The sequence below is a fragment of the Drosophila takahashii genome, chromosome 2R (assembly GCF_030179915.1).
Source record: "Drosophila takahashii strain IR98-3 E-12201 chromosome 2R, DtakHiC1v2, whole genome shotgun sequence".
Lineage (NCBI taxonomy): Eukaryota > Metazoa > Arthropoda > Insecta > Diptera > Drosophilidae > Drosophila > Drosophila takahashii.
The window spans coordinates 8,653,399-8,676,263 of NC_091679.1; the positions used below are offsets into that span (position 1 = coordinate 8,653,399).

The 22,865-nt window shown below is 35.3% G+C and overlaps 1 protein-coding gene across 5 annotated transcripts in view; it reads right to left on the minus strand.

The window, feature by feature from the left end:
• Positions 1 to 22,865, minus strand: part of sxc (O-linked N-acetylglucosamine (GlcNAc) transferase sxc) — a 160,993-nt gene that overhangs the window by 88,922 nt on the left and 49,206 nt on the right. The window contains exons 7-10 of one of the 5 annotated variants that reach the window (XM_070213953.1): positions 12,752 to 12,947; positions 10,972 to 12,700; positions 10,731 to 10,911; positions 5,307 to 5,379 (exon numbers count right to left, since the gene is read on the minus strand). The exons of 2 other annotated variants lie outside the window; for them this stretch is intronic. In XM_070213953.1, coding sequence (XP_070070054.1) covers positions 5,322 to 5,379; positions 10,731 to 10,911; positions 10,972 to 12,700; positions 12,752 to 12,947 — 2,164 coding nt within the window. In that variant the 3' untranslated portion in view covers positions 5,307 to 5,321. Of the gene's footprint in view, positions 1 to 5,306; positions 5,380 to 10,730; positions 10,912 to 10,971; positions 12,701 to 12,751; positions 12,948 to 15,960; positions 16,028 to 22,865 lie in introns of those variants that run through there. 2 more of the 5 variants (XM_070213952.1, XM_070213958.1) reach the window with 2 other exon arrangements.

Genomic DNA, 22,865 nt, shown 5'->3' on the forward strand with positions numbered 1-22,865 from the left:
TCAAAGAATACACACACGAAATCGGCTGTCTACAAACTAGAGGGATCAAATATGTATCTAGGATTAGAATCAATAAGTGGCAGAAAGATATAATATTCAATGTTCAAGCACACAATTCGAAATGGTAAATTCAGCAAGAGTTACGTTAGAATGAACAATGGAATTAAAGAAGATTAATTAAATCAAGAAGGTTATGCAAATCATTAAAAATAATATTAATTTGGGTAAGGCCCATACTAAAACAGTCATCAATGACAATTATTTGATGTGAATGTTGCACTTTCAGGGCACCAGAGCTGCTTGTGGGTCACACGTCCAGAAAACAGAACTGAGGTTGAAGTCTCCTGCCACAAATACCCCATTAGAGTCCTCCAAGCTGGCATGGATGTTAGATTTGTTGTCTAGGTGAGCCTGATAATGTCCAGAATCACTGCCCGGTGAAATATAGGAAATATAGGTCCAGAAGCGAGTCATTATTAGGGAGTCGAATCCAGTCCAGAAAATAAATGGGCAGCCGGGCAAAAAGACGACCGCTGATGTTGTTGTTGTGAATACTATACTATTCACTAAATATGATAGTAAAGCGAAACGAAGAGCAATAGGATCCAAGAACAGGCCGAAAGTGACGTCAATGTCAGTGACGTCGACTATTGGGAGTTTTTTGATTCACCTTAGAAGGAGTTGAAGTACGCACCGGTCCTCCTTCTAAAAAATTCACAACCGTAGAGTCCAAGGGGGGTTTAAATCTTTTTCTGATTGTGGCCAAAATTCATCACTGAAAACCGTTTGGTAATGCTGCTCCGGTACTCCAAGTTTGAAATTTATGATTGCTAACGTGTTAATATCCACATCTTTATACCCGTTACTCGTAGAGTAAAAGGGTATATTGTATTCGTGCAAAAGTATGTAACAGGGAGAAGCAAGCGTTTCCGACCCCATAAAGTATATATATTCTTGATCAGGGGCACTAGCCGAGTCGATCTAGCCATGTCCGTCTGTCCGTCTGTCCGTCTTTTCGTCTGTATGAACGCTGAGATCTCAGAAACTACAAAAGCTAGAAGGTTGAGATTTCCCACACATATTCTTGGGCTTCTTACGCAGCGCAAGTTTTAGCCGAGCGCCACGCCCCCTCTGACGCCCACAGTCGCCCACTAACGATTTTTAAATGTGTCTGGCGCCCATACCTTTAAAGATTTCTGAGAAGTATAAATGCAATTTTGTTGTGTATATTTATACCTATCAAAGTGTTGAAGACATTTTTTAAATCGGATCATTAATTATGCGCAATCAAAAAAAGGTTATATATCCATCTCACTCGCACGGGTATTAGATAGTCGGGACACGAACCCGACTATAACGTTCTCTCTTGTTTTTAGTTAAAGAATTGCAGATAACACAGGCCGACAGTGTTTTTGGTGCAGCCCTATGGGCATTAAATTGTGTTAATATAGACGTATGCAAGCATATCTGCATACTTAGTTTTCGCGTTTAACGGGTGGTATTTGTGCAATCGCGGTTTGAAAAAATAGCAACATTTAATGTTTTGATTTAAGATATCTTCGAGGGTCTGTGCTCAATTGTAATTGCATAATTGTAATTGCATAATTGCATTTAAGGTTTCATCATTATTTGAGTCAATCAAAGCCTATAAGCCATTGAAGTAATTTGTTAACCTCTATTCACAACCAACTTAACGCAGTGAACAGGCTTAAAAAAATACATGAAAAAATATGTGCCCTAAAATATTTTACAGGCATCTAGATGCGTCTTTCACCGAATTTTTAAGACAAATAAGACCATTGTACGTCAAAGGATGGAATTTATATAATTTTTTCCATAAGAACGTAAAAAGTAACAAGTATTTTTAAGTCACTCTTAACGTAACGAATTTGTCGTGATTTCACACAGTAGGTTTTTTAAAGATAACAGTGGCGTAGCCTTAAAATTGTGGGGGAAGGAGCCAAACCAATAACCAATAATTTAAAATGAAAAAACGATTTGTATTTTTTTACAATGTACACTGGGCCAGAAAGATAATTTTTTGGCGACAAATCTGTAATTTCTTTCCTAGGACAGTTAAAAGGATGCAGTTTTTTGCGTTTTCTTCTTAAAGATTGAACTTTTCGACGAACTAAAAGTAAAATTTCTTGGAATTTTATATAATATAGATAATCCAAACCAAAGTCTGAAAAATTTTCGTACTTTTCGGTTTTTTATTTAAAAAAAAATAACTAGAAGGCGCACTTAATCCATTTTCCTTCACGATAACGTATGAAATAAAACAAACTAAAAAAAATTAACATTACTAAAAACAAGAAGGGAAGCTACCTTCGGCCAGCCGAAGCTTATATACCCTTGTAGATTAAAGAATGCTTACTCGGTGCAGTTCCACACACAAAAAAAAAACTTGGTAAAATCAACTGTAATAATTGTCAAACAGGCCCCAACCAGCAAAATTGTCAATTCTACTAAGTAAATAGTCATTTCACAACAACAAAATACACACAATTAGCAAAGACACAAACCCAAAGCAAAAACAAAATACACGTAACTATTTTAATAGTTACGTAACTATCTTTGTTGGTCAATTTTACCAAGCAAATTTGTTCGTGTGCAGGGATTCCAGATTCAGCGTTCCTATTTATTTAAATTTTGTTTTTAAGTAGTCAAGAATCAAAACGCCTACTTCCTACAAAGTTACAATGAATTTTCTTATATTTGTTTGAATATTCCTATGGGAGCCTTAAGATATAATGGTCCGATCCGGCTCGCTCCGACATATGTACTACCTGCAATAGAAAGAAGACTTTCGGGAAAGTTTCATCGCGATAGCTTTAAAACTGAGAGACTAGTTCGCATAGAAACGGACAGACAGACAGACGGACATGGCTAGATGGACTCGGCTATTGGTGCTGATCAAGAATATATATACTTTATGTGGTCGGAAACGTCTCCTTCACTGCGTTGCAAACATCTGACTAAAATTATAATACCCTCTACAAGGGTATAAATATTATGTCGTTTAAGATTTATGAACAGTTAAAAACTGCAACTTTCGGAGGCTCCCACATCAACGTTTATATAACAATCCAATTTAAAAAAATTTATTTTTGTTTTTTCTTGTCTTCTCTTAAGATTTTTATAATCAAATTATTAAAAATAATTATTTTAAAAATATTGTTTTTCAGTTTGTTTAATGTTAATTTGACATATTCTGAAGTCATCACAAATGCATGCTACATTTGTATTTGCATAGTCCAGATTAGTCATCCCAGCGGACCAAGGCGCGATAGTATAGCGAAACTATCGCAAAATGTTCGTCAACGGACTTAGAAACGATAGAAATCCGAGAGCTTTTACTAAAGTCTCGTTAAATGTTCGCAAACGGACTCAAAAACGATCCTTTAGTAAACAAAAACCGGGCGACATTATTTTCAGCCTTATGTCCAGTTTTCATTCACTTTTGAGCTCGTTTGCGATAGTTTTGCGAGACTTTGCCGTTTTTGTTCCACTTCGTTTCTTGTTTCCATGGCTGATGCGCAGTTTCTCGTTCGTTTCTTTTCGTTTCTTTTGTGCGTGTGTTCTTTTGTGCTTAGAAACTTGCAGAGTGCAGTCGTATAAATGCCGAAATTGTTTAAAAGTGATTTATTAAATAAACAAAATCAGTAATTAAATTATAATTGAGTGTTTAGTTCAGTGCTGTGACCCAAAGAGTGAGTTAAAACGGCTTTAAAGCCAAAAAACAAAACAGAAATAAATCAAAAATCACATGTGCGTTCTTCTTCGTTTTTCAGCCTTCTTCTTGAAATTTTTCGGTGGAAGTGAAGAGAAGAGCAATTGAATTTAATAATGTCATTAAAACGCAAGAGGAGGAATTATATATGGGAATCGAAACATATAATCAGTGTTGGGACATACCTAGATACTTTTACCTAGGTACGTACCCAGGTACAATTTAGTGGTACCTTTTACCTTACCTAGGTATACAAATAATTGAGTACCTTTTACCTTACCTAGGTATTTATTTTTATATACCTTTGGAATTATTAAGGTACTTACATAGGTATTAAACATTGCTCTGATTTAAAATAGCCAAATCTGACTGCGACACTGTAGTATCGTTTCATTGTATCGTTTCGTTTCAGAATTGTAATAGTCGGAACGCAGCATTAATAATTCAGCCGTTCTATTGTTTGTTTTGTGAAGTTAAAACTAATCGCAGTTTTTTTTTTTATAATTTTGTGCACGTATGTATGTTCCCATCACTACATCAATTTATTTATGAAACCAAAGTGTATTTGGCGCGCAAAAATGCCGTATGTACGTAAACAAACGGCATACATACGGAATTTTTGCGCGCCAAATATGTACATGAGGGTTTCATAAATACATTAATGAAGTGATACGTGCATAAAATTATTCATGCCGCGTGGTTTAAAAATATATGCACAAAATTAAAACATTTAAATTTAAATGAAATGAAAAGATATTGTTTGATTAAGACGACTAAAAACTGAAAACTAGTCTTATTTTAAGTTTAAATGATTACATTGAACAAAACAAAAAAATTATAAAAAATAAAAAATACCTTATAAATACCTTTTACCTTTACCTAGGTACTGGGAAATTTAAGTACCTTTACCTTACCTAGGTATTTATTTTTGACAATACCTTTTACTTTACCTAGGTAAAAAAACACAGTACCTTTCCCAACACTGCATATAATAAACAGTGCTGCTAAGATAAATTCTGTTGAAAAACATGCGGCAAATATTAGTTTTCCAGAGGAATTTTGTGATAGTGTACCATGAAGTACCACAAAATCTCATTACGCCTTTTAATTTCATTAATTTTTATGATTTATTTGATACCATATTTAAAAAGATATTAAAATAAAAAAGAAAAGCAAAAAATGTAGTACTGCTTTCACTGTAGGAATGAAATGGAATGAAACACCTTTTATAATATCTTTTTCGATCCGCTACTAATATTAATTTCGGATCGTTAATGATATTAAAATCGCCTCGCAAAAGATGTCACCAAAGGCTCGCAAACGATCCGTTTACGAGCCATCGAAAACGAAACTTTCTCTGCCACAAACTGAGCGACCAGTGATTCATTTTTTCATCGTTTTTGGATTCGAGGCGATAGCCGTTTTCCGTTTAAGTTTCGCGTAACTATCGTTATCGTTATCGTTCGTTAGCGATATCGCTAACGAACACTTGGTCCACTGGGATCATCTGAAAAAAGTAGAAGAACGTACGAGAAATTCTGCATATTTTTGGGCATACTTAGGTCCTCCATTAAATCCTTTAAGCCCTCTACCGGGGGTTTCGCCTCTGCGCTGCAATTTCCTGTTTAATAGTTTCCGGATCTAAACTATATAGATTTCGAAAATACCATGATCGATTAGTGTACGTAAGAAGTAGATTTTATCAAAAATTTTATTAAAATCCAATTTTGGCCCGCAAAATGTTCACTTAAACATGAAGAAAAAAAGTACGGGATACTTTTGGGCTCTCTTAGCAAACCTCATCAAAATGGCTCGACTTCGATTTAAGCCTTCAATTAAAACTTTAATTACCGAAAACTAAGGCAAAACCGCATCAAGTCGGCGGGCTACGCTTTTAGCAAATTGATCAACGATTTTTTTTTAAGGAATGAACTAATTTGGGGATGGCACTCAAAGGCACTTGAAAAGCAACGCACTCATTTGCTAAAAAAAAGCCGTAAAAATCAACAAATACATTTGTTTTAGGAAACAAGTAAGACATACGACCTATATTATATTTTTTATTTGTTGAAAGTAATCACATCTACAAGTTTTGTGAAAAGTCGAACAGCTACATCAGCGTCTTTGACTTTAAGATTTTTTTTAAATTCCATCAATATTTGTTGAATTTACCAAAATACGGTAAGAAAAACTACTTGCCCGAATTCTTTAAAACTTTGGCATAAGTTTAATGTTTAATGAATTATGTTTATGTATGTTTAATGTTCAATTAATTATTATGTATGTTTAATGTATTATGAAAAGGAATTCAAACTTAATTAGGTAATTTTCTTTAAAAAAAAAAAACGTATTTTTGGCCAAAAATTTGATCGTCTGGCCCAATGGATGATGAGTGGTACGTATTTAGATACATTCTGAGCGCAATAGTCTCGATGGCAACTTATGTATATACTACTGTCTTAATTTTGGTGTATTATTACCGCGACTTGCAATTAATAATCTAGCCATCGCGGCGTTGTTGAAAAAGAGTGTGAAAAAAACCAAAGAAGCAAACGCAAGTGCTGGGTCAATCCCTATCTCAAGGATCGAAACACAAAAGGCAAGTTCGCAAAGGACCACCAGTGTTCTGGGAAAATTTCCGAATTGAGAAGCATTTGCAGCCACTACGGGAAACTCGAGTTGACGCGATACCACCTCTAACCAAATTCGCAATCGTGATGGAATATTTTGCATCTGGAGATATCCAAAGACATGTAACATCAACATATCGCATTAGCAAGGCCAGTATGAGTGATATTGCTATTGCGGTAGAGTTGATCAGCGAAATCCCAGCCTAAGAAAAATATCCTATGCTTAATTACGCTACGCACTTCGAAAGCGAGTGGAATTTTGCAAACTGTATAGGGGCCGTCGATGGCAAACATATTGCTGTCCGGTCCAAAGCAAGCAGTGTTAGTGCCTTTCATAATTATAAAGGATTTCATTCCATAGTTCTTATGGCCATTTGTGATGCTAAAAATGCATTTACCTACATTAACGTAGGAGCGTATGGCAGCGAAGGTGATGTAAATGTATTTTCGTCATCACAGTTTGGAAGAGATATTCTCGGCGACAGACTTGAATTTTCAAATGACCGAATCATTAAGGGGTTATATACCTTTTTGAGCGAAAAAATTGAAGGAACTTTGGATTTTTTTTTCAGGTGTGTAGCAATTATTTTATGAGACTGAAGTTATTTTTTATTGATAGTACGTGTTTTTATCGAAACAACACGTTTGTTCTTGAAAAAATATGAATAATATACGAAGTTATGGCAATTCTCTCGGAACCCTTTTTTTATAGCGGCTTGCGGTGACCACGATGGAAGTCCAGCAGGTCAACTGAATTCAAAAAACCAAAAAAAATTGTATTAGTATAGTATTATTTCCAGTTCGTGAACGATTATTTTCAAGAATATTTGGTTTTTTCTGCATACAGTAACAATTTTTCCAAAAAGTTGATTTTTCGAGTTCTAAATATTTTATTATCAAATTCTGATCTGCGAAATCAAAATTGGCGCATAAATACTGAATCGTTCACGAACTCGGCACAATCATTACGAATAATTTTAAAACAATTGAAGAAGATCGATGAAATAGTTCTTGTGCAATTGTGGTCACAGCGAAGGCACTTTTGGAAAAACACGACTTTGAGATAATCGCATTCAAAGTTTTACGTTGAGTATTTGCAACTATTGAAGTCGAGCAGACAAAACGCTGTTTTCCTATCGAACTATTATTCGGATCTTTATGAAAATTTGGGAGAATGTTCTCTAGAGGATATACTTTAGGATTCAGCAAAAAAAAAATTTTTGTTTTGTTGAAAAAAGAAAAGGTATATAACCCCTAAATGGAAATCGAATTCCGTACTTTTTAATAAATGTCAAAAGGTTACTACGGCATGCTGCTTACTTCATAATTTTTTAATAAGAAATGGCAGAGTTGATTACATTTGCGGTTTTGAGGAACAATCAAACAGGGACCGTACATAACAGTTATTTGTGATTTTAAAAGGCCTACTGAGATTTGTACAAGTTTTTATTAACAATTTAACTGGTTTTTATGCACTTTATAGATATGAACAAAAAACAGTTAATTTGCTTTCCAGATTTGTTGAAATGCATATACTTTGTGGACAAGAGTAAAAAGAACGTTATTTTTGACGTTTAAAACCAAATATCACAGTAGTCTTTTTAAAATAAAAATCACAAATAACTGTTATTTACGGTCCCTGCAATCAAATGAACACAACAATTTAACATCGCTGCAGGCATATATTGGCAGGCCAAATAATTATGGTAAGATGATTAGAAACCAGTTATGTGCTCATATAAATTCAAACTCAGGCGCCGTACCACGGCAGAACAAGGCAGCCTTTGTCCAAGAAACCAATGAATCAGGTGTGTCCCTGAAAACTCTAACAATCAAAAAACAACCCAAAAGCAATTGTTAAGTTCCTTTAAAAATTTTCCGACATTTCCACATTTCAGTAGACTTTTTACAATATGTGGCTTTGTAGCCAATATTCAAAATATTTTTGGCATAAAAAACCCGACATTTGTGTTGCTAAAAACAACTTCCTGAAAGTCGGTGTCCCCGAAAAAAAAGAGGTTTAAGTTTGCATTTTGACACACACTTGTATGAATAACAATATAGGGGTTACCCGGTTTCATCCGATACATTCGAATTTCTTTCGATCAGCATTTTAAATCAACACATAATCCAATGCATTTTGTAAAATCTTCTTCAAAATTAATTCGAAAAAAGATTAACAAAGCCGTGGTCAATTATGAAAATGATGCAGATATTTTCCAACTCACAGACTGAACCAAATGTAGGACGAACAAAATTTACATTTAAAAGCATCAAATTCAGGTTGGAGGGAACCCGACAATGGTTTATTTGTTGCTTTTGATTGAGTAAACAAGGAAAACAAGGGAGTTTCTTAGTTGTTTGTTGTTTTTGAAAGCAACTCTCCGAAAAATCTCTGTTTATTTTGTTTTATATGGTTTTCGGACTTAGCTCAACCAGTTGATCAAAGACCGTTTGAACTGAACGGAGAACAAAAACGGTTTTTTATACTATTTTATATACACCAAAAATTTTTGTTTGTTTTTTCCAAATATATTAAACCCAATCAGGTGTGTCCCGAAGAGGTTTTAGAGGAATTATTGCAAAATACACGAAGTCAATCGGATTCAGACTTACAATAAGAGGGTACTTTTTTAAAATTCACGTTTTTTGGCAATCTAAAAAAAATTCCAAAAAAAAATATAATTTTTTTTTCGGCCAAATCCTGATACACGTAAAAAAAGTTTCAGGCAAATCAAAAAAGTGAAATTTTTTTTTGGTTAAATCCGTTTGGTTTGTAAAAGAACCGCCCATATATAAATTAATATCTTTAAAACTAGAATTTATGCAACAAAAACTGAATTTTTGCCCATTGGGCAAAAACAGAAACCGACGACGGATTTGGGGACCGTAGGTGTCTTAGAATCTGTAGAGTTTTCTAAGATTACTTTTCTTAGTGTTTCAGAGTAAATTTGCTCTGATTTTAGGCTCCTATTCGATAGATTTAAAATCTTATACATGATTTTTGAGCGGTTTCTGTAACACCGAGATTTGCTAGAATAGCATTTGTACACACAAAAAAAAAACTTGGTAAAATTAACTGTAATAATTGTCAAACAGGCCCAAACCAGCAAAATTGTCAATTCTACTAAGTAAATAGTAATTTCACAACAACAAAATACACACAATTAGCAAAGACACAAACCCAAAGCAAAAACAAAATACACGTAACTATTTTAATAGTTACGTAACTATCTTTGTTGGTCAATTTTACTAAGCAATTTTTTTTGTGTGTATCTAGTGACAGATTTACACTGAAGGCAACAGAGGCAGCTGCCTAGGGCGGCAAATTTTTAGGGTCTGCGAATTTCGACTGTTAACATAAAATACTTAGGTGGGAAAATCATTACATTACAATCATTACCATTACATTTCCCTACGAATTAATTTTTACACGAAGATTCGCAAATACGATGTGGAACCTGTAGCTGGTGGAACATAAGTTTGTATGGGACCTTATCAGGAGCACCCAAATATTATGGAAAACTAGAAGTATTCTGTTCCTTTTTTAATTTCTAAAAACAAAAAAAAAATTAAATAACTTCAACTAACGTCTTAAACAATATTCCATCAAAACATGGTCACAATAGAGCTCCGCTGACTTAAGGCAGGCTTTTTGTTTTTTTTTCCTTACTAATTGTCGCGTGCGACAACAGAGAATTGTACTGATGTATTTTTCACAGCGTAATAAACTGCTGACTATGTTTACATTAATACCACACACCACTTTTTTATGCGAATTTACAAAACAGTAACAAGGACATCCCTTTTTATACCCTTGTAGAGGGTATTATAATTTCAGTCAGATGTTTGCAACGCAGTGATGGAGACGTTTTCGACCACATAAAGTATATATATTCTTGATCAGCACCAATAGCCGAGTCTATCTATCCATGTCCGTCTGTCCATCTGTCCATCTGTCCGTCTGTCCGTTTCTATGCGAACTAGTCTCTCAGTTTTAAAGCTATCGCGATGAAACTTTCCCGAAAGTCTTCTTTCTATTGCAGGTAGTACATATGTCGGAGCGAGCCGGATCGGACCACTATATCTTAAGGCTCCCATAGGAATATTCAAACAAAATTCAATACAAAATTCATTGTAACTTTGTAGGAAGTAGGCGTTTTGATTCTTGACTACATAAAAACAAAATTTAAATAAATAGAAACGCTGAATCTGGAATCTCTGGAACTGCACAGAGTGAGAATTACTTTATCTGCAAGGGTATATAAGCTTCGGCTGGCCGAAGGTAGCTTCCTTTCTTGTTGTATTTGAAATACCTTTTTATAATAACACCTTCCACTTTGTCATAAGAACACACATACACTTACCTGGAAGCCAATGTTTCTCCTGGAAAAGTTACAACAGGCGTACCCGTCCACAAGACGTCCATAGACGTAGTGTGTCCATTGCATAATGGAGTGTCAAGACATATATCAGCTAATTGACCCCGGCGTACGTGTTCTTCTTTAGCAGCTACATTGGAAAATATTACTCTATCTGGAGATATTCCTAAAAAAATTTAATTTTAATCGTATTGTTATGTTACCATTAAAAACTAAAAATATTTACCAAAGTCACTGACAGTTTTTTTTATATTTTGTTCACCAACTGCTGGAAACCTCAGTAGCCACAAAACTGACTTGGGCACATTTTTTAAAATTTCTACCCAAGACTCAAGGGTTTGTGGATCGATTTTGTATAATTGATTAAAATTGCAGTATACAATAGCGTCATCAGGCAACATATATTGACGCCGAGTGGTTATTACAATATTTTGTGGTACTTCTTCACCGGTAGCGGCCTTATTGTTAGTTTGTGTAGTGGCCAATCCGTTTTGAACCAAAACACCATTAAGGGAAGTTTGCACCTGACCAGTAGCTATCATTGATACTATTTGCGTCGTGCTTGGCAACTCCGCTACTTTGTGAGTGATTTCGACAGGTTTTTGTGCGTTTACAACCTCTTTAATCTCTTTTACATCTGTATTCTCAACAAGAGGTGATAAATCTGTGGCATTTATTACTGTTACATTATCAACAACCGAAGATTGTTGTTTATCACACACAATAATCCGTTCCTTTAAATGTGGAAACATTTGCTTATGATCTCCAATAAAGTATGTGTTCGGCATATAAGACAACTTTTCGCTGTATTGGTAAGCCAAATCAATTGGGCTAGTTATAGAATCAGTAATAATATAATCCATAAAACTAGCCCCACTTGTACCAGGATACCCTAACCACATCACTTGAATTGGAGCAGGACGAAGAGCAAATATTTCATTTCTGGCCCCCTTGGTATATCCATTCATGTTAACCAAAATATTTATACCATCATTAAAAATTTTATCTGCTGCTTTTCCATTACAAGGGATTTGTGAAAGATCCACAAAATTTTCCGATTCTTGGCTGATTTTGTATCGAAATGTTGTGCCATCATCCGGACTTAAGGCATAACAAAAAATTTCTACTTTTGAACGATCATGGAGACCTGGTACAGATTGCATTAAATGCGAGGTAGGATGATTTCCAAAATCCGAGCTCAGATAACCTATACGTAACCTCCCCTTAGCTGGCAGTTCCTTTAAAAAATTATACGGCTTTTTGTGGAGCACATGGACTTTTTCCAAACACAAATTAGCATGTCGCGCTGCAATTGCTTTGCGATAGTCATGTGTTAAAGGATACAGCATTGAATGATGGGGATGAACAGATGGTAAACGGTTTTTTTCGAGCTGCTCAGCTACTATGCTAACCAATTTCTTCATTCGAATTTCATAGTCAGTCCAATCACAAACAATTTGCAGGCAATGAGCCAAATTACAATATGCATCAGGAAAATCTGGTTTTAGCTTCAGGGCTGTTCGGTAAGACTGAATTGCCTCGGGAATATTTCCGGAATCTTTGTGTATGCTTGCCAAATTACTGTGCGCATCAGCAAATGCTGGGTTAATTTGAATAGCTCTGGTGTAGCATTGAAGTGCACCGCTGACGTCTTGTAATTCTTTAAGAGTATTTCCCATATTGGAATAAGCATCAGCAAATGTGGGCTGAATTCTAATAGCTTCCTTATAGTGCATTAATGCTTCCTTTAATTTTCCTTGCTGTTGTAAAACCGATGCTAAGTTTGAATGGGCTGCAGCAAAATCTGGAAATACCTCCAAAGCTTTCAAATAAAGTCGAGTAGCTTCTTCTATATATCCTTGCTCTCTTTTTATGTTAGCTAAGTTATTAAGAGAATCTGCATGGTTTGAACACAGTCTAAGAGCAGTGTTATAGCAGTCCTCAGCTTCTTTGACCTAAAATAAGATTTAAGTTACTGGAAACAAAAAACATAAATAAAAACATACCTGTCCCTTCTCTTTAAGAGCGTTTGCCAGATTGCAGTAGGCATCAGGAAAATTTGGCTGCAGTTCTATAGCTCTCCTATATGTGTCGATAGCCAAATCGATAAGACCTTGCTCATAGTAAACGCATGCCAAATTTCCATGAACTACAGCATTATTCGGGGATAAATTTAAAGCACGTAAGTAGGCGGCCACGGCTCTAGAAATTATTAAATGTTGACTTAAATTATTTCCCAATAGCTGTGAAGTTCATATTTGCTTATAATTTGCTAGAAAACATTTCTTGACAGTGTAAATATATTTAATACCGTTTCCATAAAATCCTTAACTGAACAAAAAAAGGAAAAGAATAATCTGTCCATAATCCCTTGTTTGTACACTGACTTGAATGTTTTTGAACTTTACAGCTTATTTGCACCATTGTATACACAACAACACATTGATACTCCATTACAGTTATACACTTATTATCAATAGTAATTATTAAATATATTCGTGATAATAGAGAAGCAAATATTACAAAAAAATATACGCGTTCTATATTCTCTTAAAATATCCGAATGGAAATACATCTAAAATACATTTGTACATATGCAAACGAGTAGCCTTCAGTGACGTAAATAAACGCAAATAAGTTCACACCGCTGCTCAACTAAATAGGTTTTATAATTACACTGTGCAGCATTTTTAGTGCTTTTTAAATTTACCTCGATGGATGCTATAATTTTGGATTTGTTACGAAAGAAAAAAATAAACTGCGTTTTCCAAAAAGTTCCCCGACGCAAGGATTCTTAGCAAAAGGACCTCAAAGTTCGAAAAATGCTGAAATTGGCCAACTTTGCGGAGCTCTCAGAGGCAAATGAATGCATGGTTTGGTTCGATGTTAAAGTTTTTTAAAAGATACACCCTTTATCTTTCAAACCCCATAAGGCAGAAACAAATTATTGAAAACATAGTCAAAAAACATAAGTATACACCTGCGGTCAAAATAGTAGTAGTGTTGCCGCCCTGTGTATTTAAAAGTTTGTTGTTTTAATTGATCTTTTCCTGGTAATATTGTATTGATTATAATTTTACTATTAGACTTATTGGATAAAAAAAGTTACAACATTAAACTTTTAAAAACAGAGGGCGGCAACACTACTACTATTTTGACCGCAGCAGTATGTTTTTAAGTTTTTTGACTATGTTTTCAGGAATTTATTTCTGCCTTAAAATAATAAAATAATAAAATAAAAAAAATAAAATAAAACTTAAAATAAAAATAAAATTATTCTAAGTATGGGATTTGAAAGATAAAGAGTGTAACTTTTAAAAAACTTTAACATCGAATCAAACCATGCATCCATTTGCCACAAAAGGCAAGTCCCGGTTCCAAAGTAATTTTTATTTGGATGGTTTCGTATTCAGTATTTTGAAGGAAGCTTTGATAAAGTAAACGTTTTTTAACGTTTTAGTAACAATATACACATTATTTGAAACAAAACTAATATTTAAAAATATTTTTTTATAATTCGCTGTCAAAAATAGCCCAAGAGGGAGGGTAGCAAATCCAGTTAACCTCTGAATCAAATGGCGATGCACAAATTTGTAAAACTTTTTATACCCGTTACTCGTAAAGTAAAAGGGTATATTGTAATCGTGCAAAAGTATGTGACAGGGAGAAAGAACCTATAAAGTATATATATTCTTGATCAGGGTCACTAGCCGAGTCGATATAGCCATGTCTGTCCATCCGTCTGTCCGTCCGTATGAACGCTGAGATCTCGAAAACTACAAAAACTAGAAGGTTAAGATTTCCCACACATATTCTGGCTTCCTACGCAGCGCAAGTTTATTTCAGCCGAGCGCCACGCCCCCTCTAACGCCCACAATCGCCCACTAACGATTTTAAAATGGGTCCCGCGCCCACATCTTTAAAGATTTCCGAGAAGTATCAATGCAATTTTGTTGTGTAATTCTTGATCAGCACCAGTCTATTTAGCCATGTCCGTCTGTCCCTTTCTATGCGAACTAGTCTCTAAGTTTTAAAGCTATCGCGATAAAACTTTCCCGAAAATCTTATTTCTATTGCAGGTAGTACATATTTCGGAGCGAGCCGGATCGGACCACTATATCTTAAGGCTCCATAGGAATATTCAAACATATATAAGAAAATTCATTGTTACTTTGTAGGAAGTAGGCGTTTTAATTCTTGACTACTTAAAAACAAATTTCAAAAATAGAAACGCTGAATCTGGAATCTCTGGAACTGTACCGAGTGAGTATTACTTTATCTGCAAGGGTATATAAGCTTCGGCTGGCTGAAGGTAGCTTCCTTTCTTGTTATACCATTGTAGAGGGTATTATAATTTCAGTCAGATGTTTGCAACGCAGTGAAGGAGACGTTTCCGACCACATAAAGTATATATATTCTTGATCAGCACCAATAGCCGAGTCTATCTAGCCATGTCCGTCTGTCCGTCTGTCCGTTTCTATGCGAACTAGTCTCTCAGTTTTAAAGCTATCGCGATGAAACTTTCCCGAAAGTCTTCTTTCTATTGCAGGTAGTACATATGTCGGAGCGAGCCGGATTGGACCACTATATCTTAAGGCTTATCTTAGGAATATTCAAACAAATATAAGAAAATTCATTGTAACTATAGGGAGTAGGCGTTTTGATTCTTGACAACTTAAAAACAAAATTGGTAATAGTCTAGAAGAGCGGCCTGAGCACCAAAAACCGCGAAAAAATTACCCTCGATGGACCGCGATTTCTTAGGAATTTACGTGCAGAAGATTATTTGCGGAAATGCATTGTTCTCTTGTAATTGCATTTCAAAGTTGCGTGTTTTGCTATAAAAACAAAGTAGGATTTTCTAGGATTTTGAGGTGTTTTGTGTCATTTTGCTATAAAAAACATATGGGCTTTCCGTTTGTTGTCAAAATAATAAGCGTTCGAAAAAATTCGACAAAAATGTGAAATTGTTTTTATAGCAGGCCAGACCCCACAACCGCGAATTAATATCCTCGATGGACCGTGATTCCTTAAGAGCTTGGGCGACCATGGATGACCAACATATACATTTTTAAGATGTGTCTTAAGAAATCGCAATCCGAGGAGGATCAACCTTAGTCTTTATCAGTACCTCCTTATACTTGTAACTTATTTGTAATAGTAAATAAAATGCTATATAAAACTATGGTTAATGATTGGACAGTAAATATTTATTTATAAAAAATGCTGGTTAGTGGTACAGATTAAGCCTATTCTTTTTCATTGTCCGTATCGGTGGATTCCTGAAATTTAAGATAGTTAATTGTTAGTATTTAAAAAGAGATGGGAAATGTTAAAAAAGCGCCGGAGGCAAAAAAATTAAAAAAAAAAAATCGCGCTAGGTACCCTTGGTAGTGCTCCTGGCTACGGTCCTCCACAGGCACCAAAAAAAAGTCACCGGTTTCTCTGCAAATTCCTCCGAAAACCCACTGGCCATCCACCACGCGACCGCAATTATACTTGCGCCGGCCAATTTTGGTTTCGTCAATTTCGACGGTTAAACCGTCTCCACCTATTATTTGTTTTGCGTTCTTCTTCGTCCAGCTAAGATAAATTTCCCGAAGAAAATTACTCCAGTCAACCACCGTCTGTTGGGACCAGCCTAGTTCTTCCCGAAGGAATGAGATTGTTGAACCCTTCATCTCCCAAGCCACAAAATTACAGGCCTGTTCAATGCCAACGTGGGACTTGCTGAAGAATGTCCGTTTGATGGCGGATTCCTTACAAATATAATTTAAAGCAATATTTTTTTTAAATTAAACAATTGTTACCTTAAAGGAGCATTGAACTTTTCTTAATTTTCGTTTCTGTTGATGATAAGTATCCTGCGGCACCTCCAAAATGGCGTACTAATCGGTCTCTTCGCATTGAAAGACAATGTTGCGGGCTTACTGCAGTTGGGACAGTCCTTGCTCTTTAGAACAACTCCATGTCTCTGCAGAAATGCAAACACTTCTTCTTCGTCCATGGCAAGAAAGTCTTTATAAGAAATAGTGCACCCGTTGCAGGAATCCATAGTAAACAAAAATCAAAAGTGCCATTTCTGATTAAGCAACAAAAGCCTACTTGTTTTTTATAGCAAACCCATAAATTCCTAGAAAATGCTACATTGTTTTTATAGCAAAATGACACAAAACACCTCAAAATCCTACTTTGTTTTTATAGCAAGACACGCAACTTTGAAATGCAATTACAAGAGAACCATGCATTTCCGCAAATAATCTTCTGCACGTAAATTCCTAAGAAATCGCGGTCCATCGAGGGTAATTTTTTCGCGGTTTTTGGTGCTCAGGCCGCTCTTCTAGACTATTACCACAAAATTTAATTACAAACGGAACTGGACCGAGTAAGCATTACTTTATCTACAAGGGTATATAAGCTTCGGCTGGCCGAAGGTAGCTTCCTTTCTTGTTTTTAATTTGTTTAGAGGCTATATATATTTACATCTATTTTCTAGGGGATAGTTCCTTAAGTTGGGCCTTTGTTTTGGGCCTGCCATTTGGACATTCGCTCTCTAACTTAACGTGCTAGATACCTTCAGAAAGACAAATTTTTAAGGTTACAAATAAAACCAAAAATTTATTTGGCAAGGCACAACATTTCTTAAAAGAGAAAATATGCAATTTAAAAAAAGTCTTATTTACAGAACTTTTAAAAATCTTTACTTTTTTTATAACTATTTAAGGGCGGTTTTCTCGTCCGTCCTGCAATGTAAAATTTAGCTAATGGAAGGATAAATTTATCCAGGTAGCAAATCGTTTTCGTTTTCTCCGTCATTTAAAACTCAAAATAAAAGGCGCACTAATTTGACACTAGGTGGCAAACCCACAACAAAATGATTAATGATTAATTGTCAAAAATTTGTCGAAAAACTATCGAAAACAAGAGAGAACGCTATAGTCGGGTGGGTGTCCCGACTATTTAATACCCGTCATTCAGCTAAAGGGAGTGCGAACGCTGTACTCGGGTTGGTGTCACGACTAATAATCGTAACTTAGCTAAAGGGAGTTCGAGGGAGATAGATATATATGGGCACTTCCAAAATGTCGCTCGGGACATTTGCACACCTTTAAAGTTGATAAAAAATTGTAAAACAATGGATTTTAGTTTTAATTATGGGTTTTTCTTTTCACTCATCCCAAGCTCTATTTTTTTTGTAAAAATCTTAATTTTGTACCACTTTTAGTTTTTAAGATATCGGTAAAAAACTGCCTATTCGCTCGGGACAAAAGTAGAAGTGGATTTCGGGGAAGTTCATACAACACCAGAAATTAGCGAATTCTGATGGAATATTGGAATGCGATTTTTTTTAGAATGTTGTTCAAACATGTCGCTGTGAAATGCTTTTGGTTTTACTTAAAAATTCTTTGACGTTTTTTTTTTTATGCAGTTTCAACCACATTCGCTCGGGACATGTCGCTCGGGACATTTTTTCCGACTGTTTTGTAAAGCGGATTTCTTTACCTCTATCTCTCAATTGCTGGGTGTTTTGACTTTAACATAATAGTTTAGCATGTGAATGAAGCATTCAGTACAGAAAAATGTCACATATTAGCATTCCTATAGGTTAAATTAACAACAGAACCCAGGTCCAAAAAATAACAAAAAAATAGCCAAAAACGGATTTTTGCGTATATTGGTGGGGTTTGTCATAAAAATAATCAAACTATACTCCAAATTTGTAGTTAAGGTCAGTATCCATCTAATTAGAAACTAATATCGGGGCAAAATCATGTGGAAATATGTTTTATTCAAGTTTCAAGGTTTTTGGCTTGGTGGACTTTTTTCTGGAAGTGCCCGTATATAGATATTTTGATTGCGTATAACTTTTTAATGAATGGTCCGATTTGAAATATGTCTTCTACATTTACATTGTGGGCGTTAGAGGGGCCACGCCCCCTGATGCTTATATCATCAGCTGTTAGTATGACTGTTTTATGTTATTTATACCCGTTACTCGTAGAGTAAAAGAGTATATTGTATTCGTGCAAAAGTATGGAACAGCTAAAAAGAAGCGTTTCCGACCCCATAAAGTACATATATTCTTGATCAGGGTCACTAGCCGAGTCGATCTAGCCATGTCCGTCTGTCTGTCTGTATGAACGCTGAGATCTCGGAAACCACAAAAGCTAGAAGGTTGGGATTTCCTACACATATTCTTGGGCTTTCTACGCAGCGCAAGTTTATTTTATCATGGTGCCACTCCCCCTCTAACGCCCACAAACCGAAAAAGCCGTGGCGCCCACAGTTTTGTGTACAAATAGTACCAATTCCGTGCCATAGATGGGGCGTCGCCGCGTGCTTAACACTCCTGCTGGTGCTGAAGAAAGCTGGTCACTCTAATTTGGAATACGTGAATGCAAAATGTAAATTATTTGAAATGGGGCGCGCGAAAAACTTACAAGAAGGCATATGGGCACTTCCAAAATGTCGCTCGGGACACTTGCACACCTTTAAAGTTGAAAAAAAAATTGTAACACAATGGATTTCTTTTCACTCTCCCCAAGCTCTATTTTTGGTAAAAATCTTGATTTTGTACCACTTTTAGTTCTTAAGATATCGGTAAAAAACTGCCGTATTCGCTCGGGACAAAAATAGAAGTGGATATCGGGGAAGTTCATACAACACGAGAAATTAGCGAATTCTGATGGAATATTTTAATGCGATTTTTTTAGAATGTTGTTCAAACATGTCGCTGTGAAATGCTTTTGGTTTTACTCAAAAACGCTTTTCCGTTTTTTTTTTTGCAGTTTCAACCACATTCGCTCGGGACATGTCGCTCGGGACATTTTTTCCGACTGTTTTGTAAAGCGGATTTCTTTACCTCTATCTCTCAATTGCTGGATGTTTTGCTTTTAACTTAATAGTTTAGCATCCCTGCAGGAAACGGAATCAGTTTTGGACCAGTAAAATACTAGTTGGGTCAAGAAGGTTAACTAGTTCAAGTTATGTCCATTTCCTTGTAACGAAGTGGTCCATTTTTCATATGCTTGTCGTCGGAAACAACTAGTCCATTTGCTACTAGTTTTGCACTAGTGACTGTTAACCAATTTACGGTTACAGCTGTTAAACTACACTGAAAAAAATATTTTCACGAAAAAACTAAAAATTAATCTCGAAACCAACAAGTGATTGAATTTCACTAGTACTTGACGATGCCAAACTTGATGCTCTCCTAATTTAGTATCCAATCAATAGTCGCGGTCCTTAGAGAATTTCTGATAATTATTATATAATCAAATACAGTAAATGATAATTAAATGGAATTAAAACAAACTTACTTTTTTTGAGGCAAGTCGCCCTCTCGAGGACTTGAACCCGGGACCTTTGGATTTGTAGACACACTAACTGATTGAGCCATACACGCATCACATTTTGTATTGCCCTAACAAGGTTTATGAATTTTAGTGTGACATAATTCAAAAACAGCGATTTTTTACATATATGTATATTGCCTTGGACAGATTAAACAAAGTTTTAAATAAAACTAAAGCATCACCTAGCAAACAAAAAACAAAAAAAAATGTACAGAGACTGGGGGTTGAACCGAGGACCTCGAGTGTTTGATTTGTTTAGTGTTAAATTTCCCAAGACATTTACACTCTAGGCTATATTTTTGGATCATATGTGTTTCATTTGCAACTAGCTAAATTCCAGTTGCCTTTTAACTAGACCCTAACATGTATTTGTTCTACCAGTTAAATATTTTTAAGGTTTTTTTTGTCAGAAAGGTACTAGTCCGAGACAAGTTTCTTTTTTACTAGTTTTGTATTAATCATTTTTTCGACTAGCACAAATTTTCTAGACCCTGTGTAGTCCAAAGGCATTCAGACAAATTCCGGTTGCTTTATTTTAGTTGTATTACTAGTTGTTTTTCAGACTAGTTCGCATTTTTCCTGCAGGGATGTGAATGAAGCATTCAGTACAGAAAAATGTCACATATTAGCATTCCTATAGGATAAATTAACAACAGAAGACAGGTCTGATTTTTGCGTATATTGGTGGGGTTTGTCATAAAAATAATCAAACTATACTCCAAATTTGTAGTTAAGCTCAGTATCCAACTAATTAGAAACTAATATCGGGACAAAATCATGTGGAAATATGTTTTATTCAAGTTTCAAGGTTTTTGGCTTGGTGAACTTTTTTTTGGAAGTGTCCATATTTATATTAAAGTTGTTAAGCTGAGTAACGGGTATTTAATAGTTGAGGAACTCGACTATAGCGTTCTCTGTTGTTTTAAAATCAATTGGATGACTTTAACAATTTTGATTTATATTTAACCATCAAATCAAAAGAGCCAAATCTGGCTCTTTTTTTGGCGTTGGCTCTTTGGCCCATTTTTATTGAATTTGGTTCTTTTTTGCTAATAACGATTAAAAATATTTTAAACTTTAAAAAAACGAATTCATTTCTGTATTAATGCATTTTTTTGCAATTTTTAAAGTGATTAATGTCTGAAACCCAAAAGTGCCAGATCGAAACTAAATTGTTCCGCCGGTATGGTAATTTGGTATATGGTAAAAATTTGGCTCCTTTTTTTCAAATTGGCTCATTTTGAATCTTTATTGCTAATAAAATTCTTTGAAGTGGCAACCGTGTAATTAACTGTAAATAGAATCAGCTGTTTTCGAATGAAGAGTGGAACCAGATTGACAACGCTCAAATGTCTGGCAACACTTGCGCACAAATCCAACCGCACAAATTTGGCACGGTGGATGAAGTACCGAGACAAAACTTGTCGCTACCTCTGCTAACATAAGGACGAGTAAACCATTTTTTGTTTATCGCTCCGTTGTCCCGGCAGGCAAACTAAAGTACGGACGAGAAAACGGCCCTAAGTTTGTTATTTTATTAAGATAGTTTTAATTTTGTTCATATTCTTATTTAACATGTGGGCCTTTTAACCACTCACATTTTCTCTAAATTTCATGAAATGTACTACGTCCGCTGAAGCATTTTCCTTTGCAGAACGGGTTTCTAAACTTATTCGGTCTGCTGAACCACTTTTTTATGCAAAACTGGTGGACCAATTTTACAAAATGGTATATTATAAGGAAGAAAGTTATAACAATATTAACTATGATATTAAACAAAGTTTTGTTTGTAAAATTCTAATTTAAAGTACGGCTACAGATTTAATCTGGCTGGAGCCTGGCTGATAGTTCTTTTACTACAAGTTTCTTGACTATAATAATTAAACAAAAAATTTATAAAAGGCTGTGCCAACTTACAGACCGTCCCAACATTATCACTATACACTTTAAAGAAAACAAGAGAGAACGCTATAGTCGGGTTGGTGTCCCGACTATCTAATACCCGTCACTTAGCACTCAGGGAGTGTGAGAGAGATGGATATACAACATTTTTTTGATTGCGTATAACTTTTTAATGAATGGTCCGATTTGAAAAATGTCTTCTACATTTCGATAGGTATAAATATACACAACAAATTGCATTTATTACATTTAAAATCTTTAAAGATGTGGGCGCACATTTTAAAATCGTTAGTGGGCGATTGTGGGCGCTGCGTGTGAGGCCCAAGAATATGTGTGGAAAATCTTAACCTTCTTGCTTTTTTAGTTTCCGAGATCTCAGCGTTCATACGGACAGACAGACGGTCATGGCTATATCGACTCGGCTAGTGACCCTGATCAAGAATATATATAATTTATAGGGTCGGAAACGCTTGCTTTTCCCTGTTACATACTTTTGCACGAATACAATATACCCTTTTACTCTACGAGTAACGGGTATAAAGATGTGGATATTAACACGTTAGCATTCATAAATTTCAAACTTGGAGTACCGGAGCAGCATTACCAAACGGTTTTCAGTGATGAATTTTGGCCACAATCAGGAAAAGTGAGCCAGATCATTTATATAGAAAGATTTAAACCCCCCTTGGACTCTACGGTTGTGAATTTTTTAGAAGGAGGACCGGTGCGTACTTCAACTCCTTCTAAGGTGAATCAAAAAACCCCCAATAGTCGACGTCACTGACATTGACGTCACTTTCGGCCTGTTCTTGGATCCTATTGCTCTTCGTTTCGCTTTACTATCATATTCAGTGAATAGTAT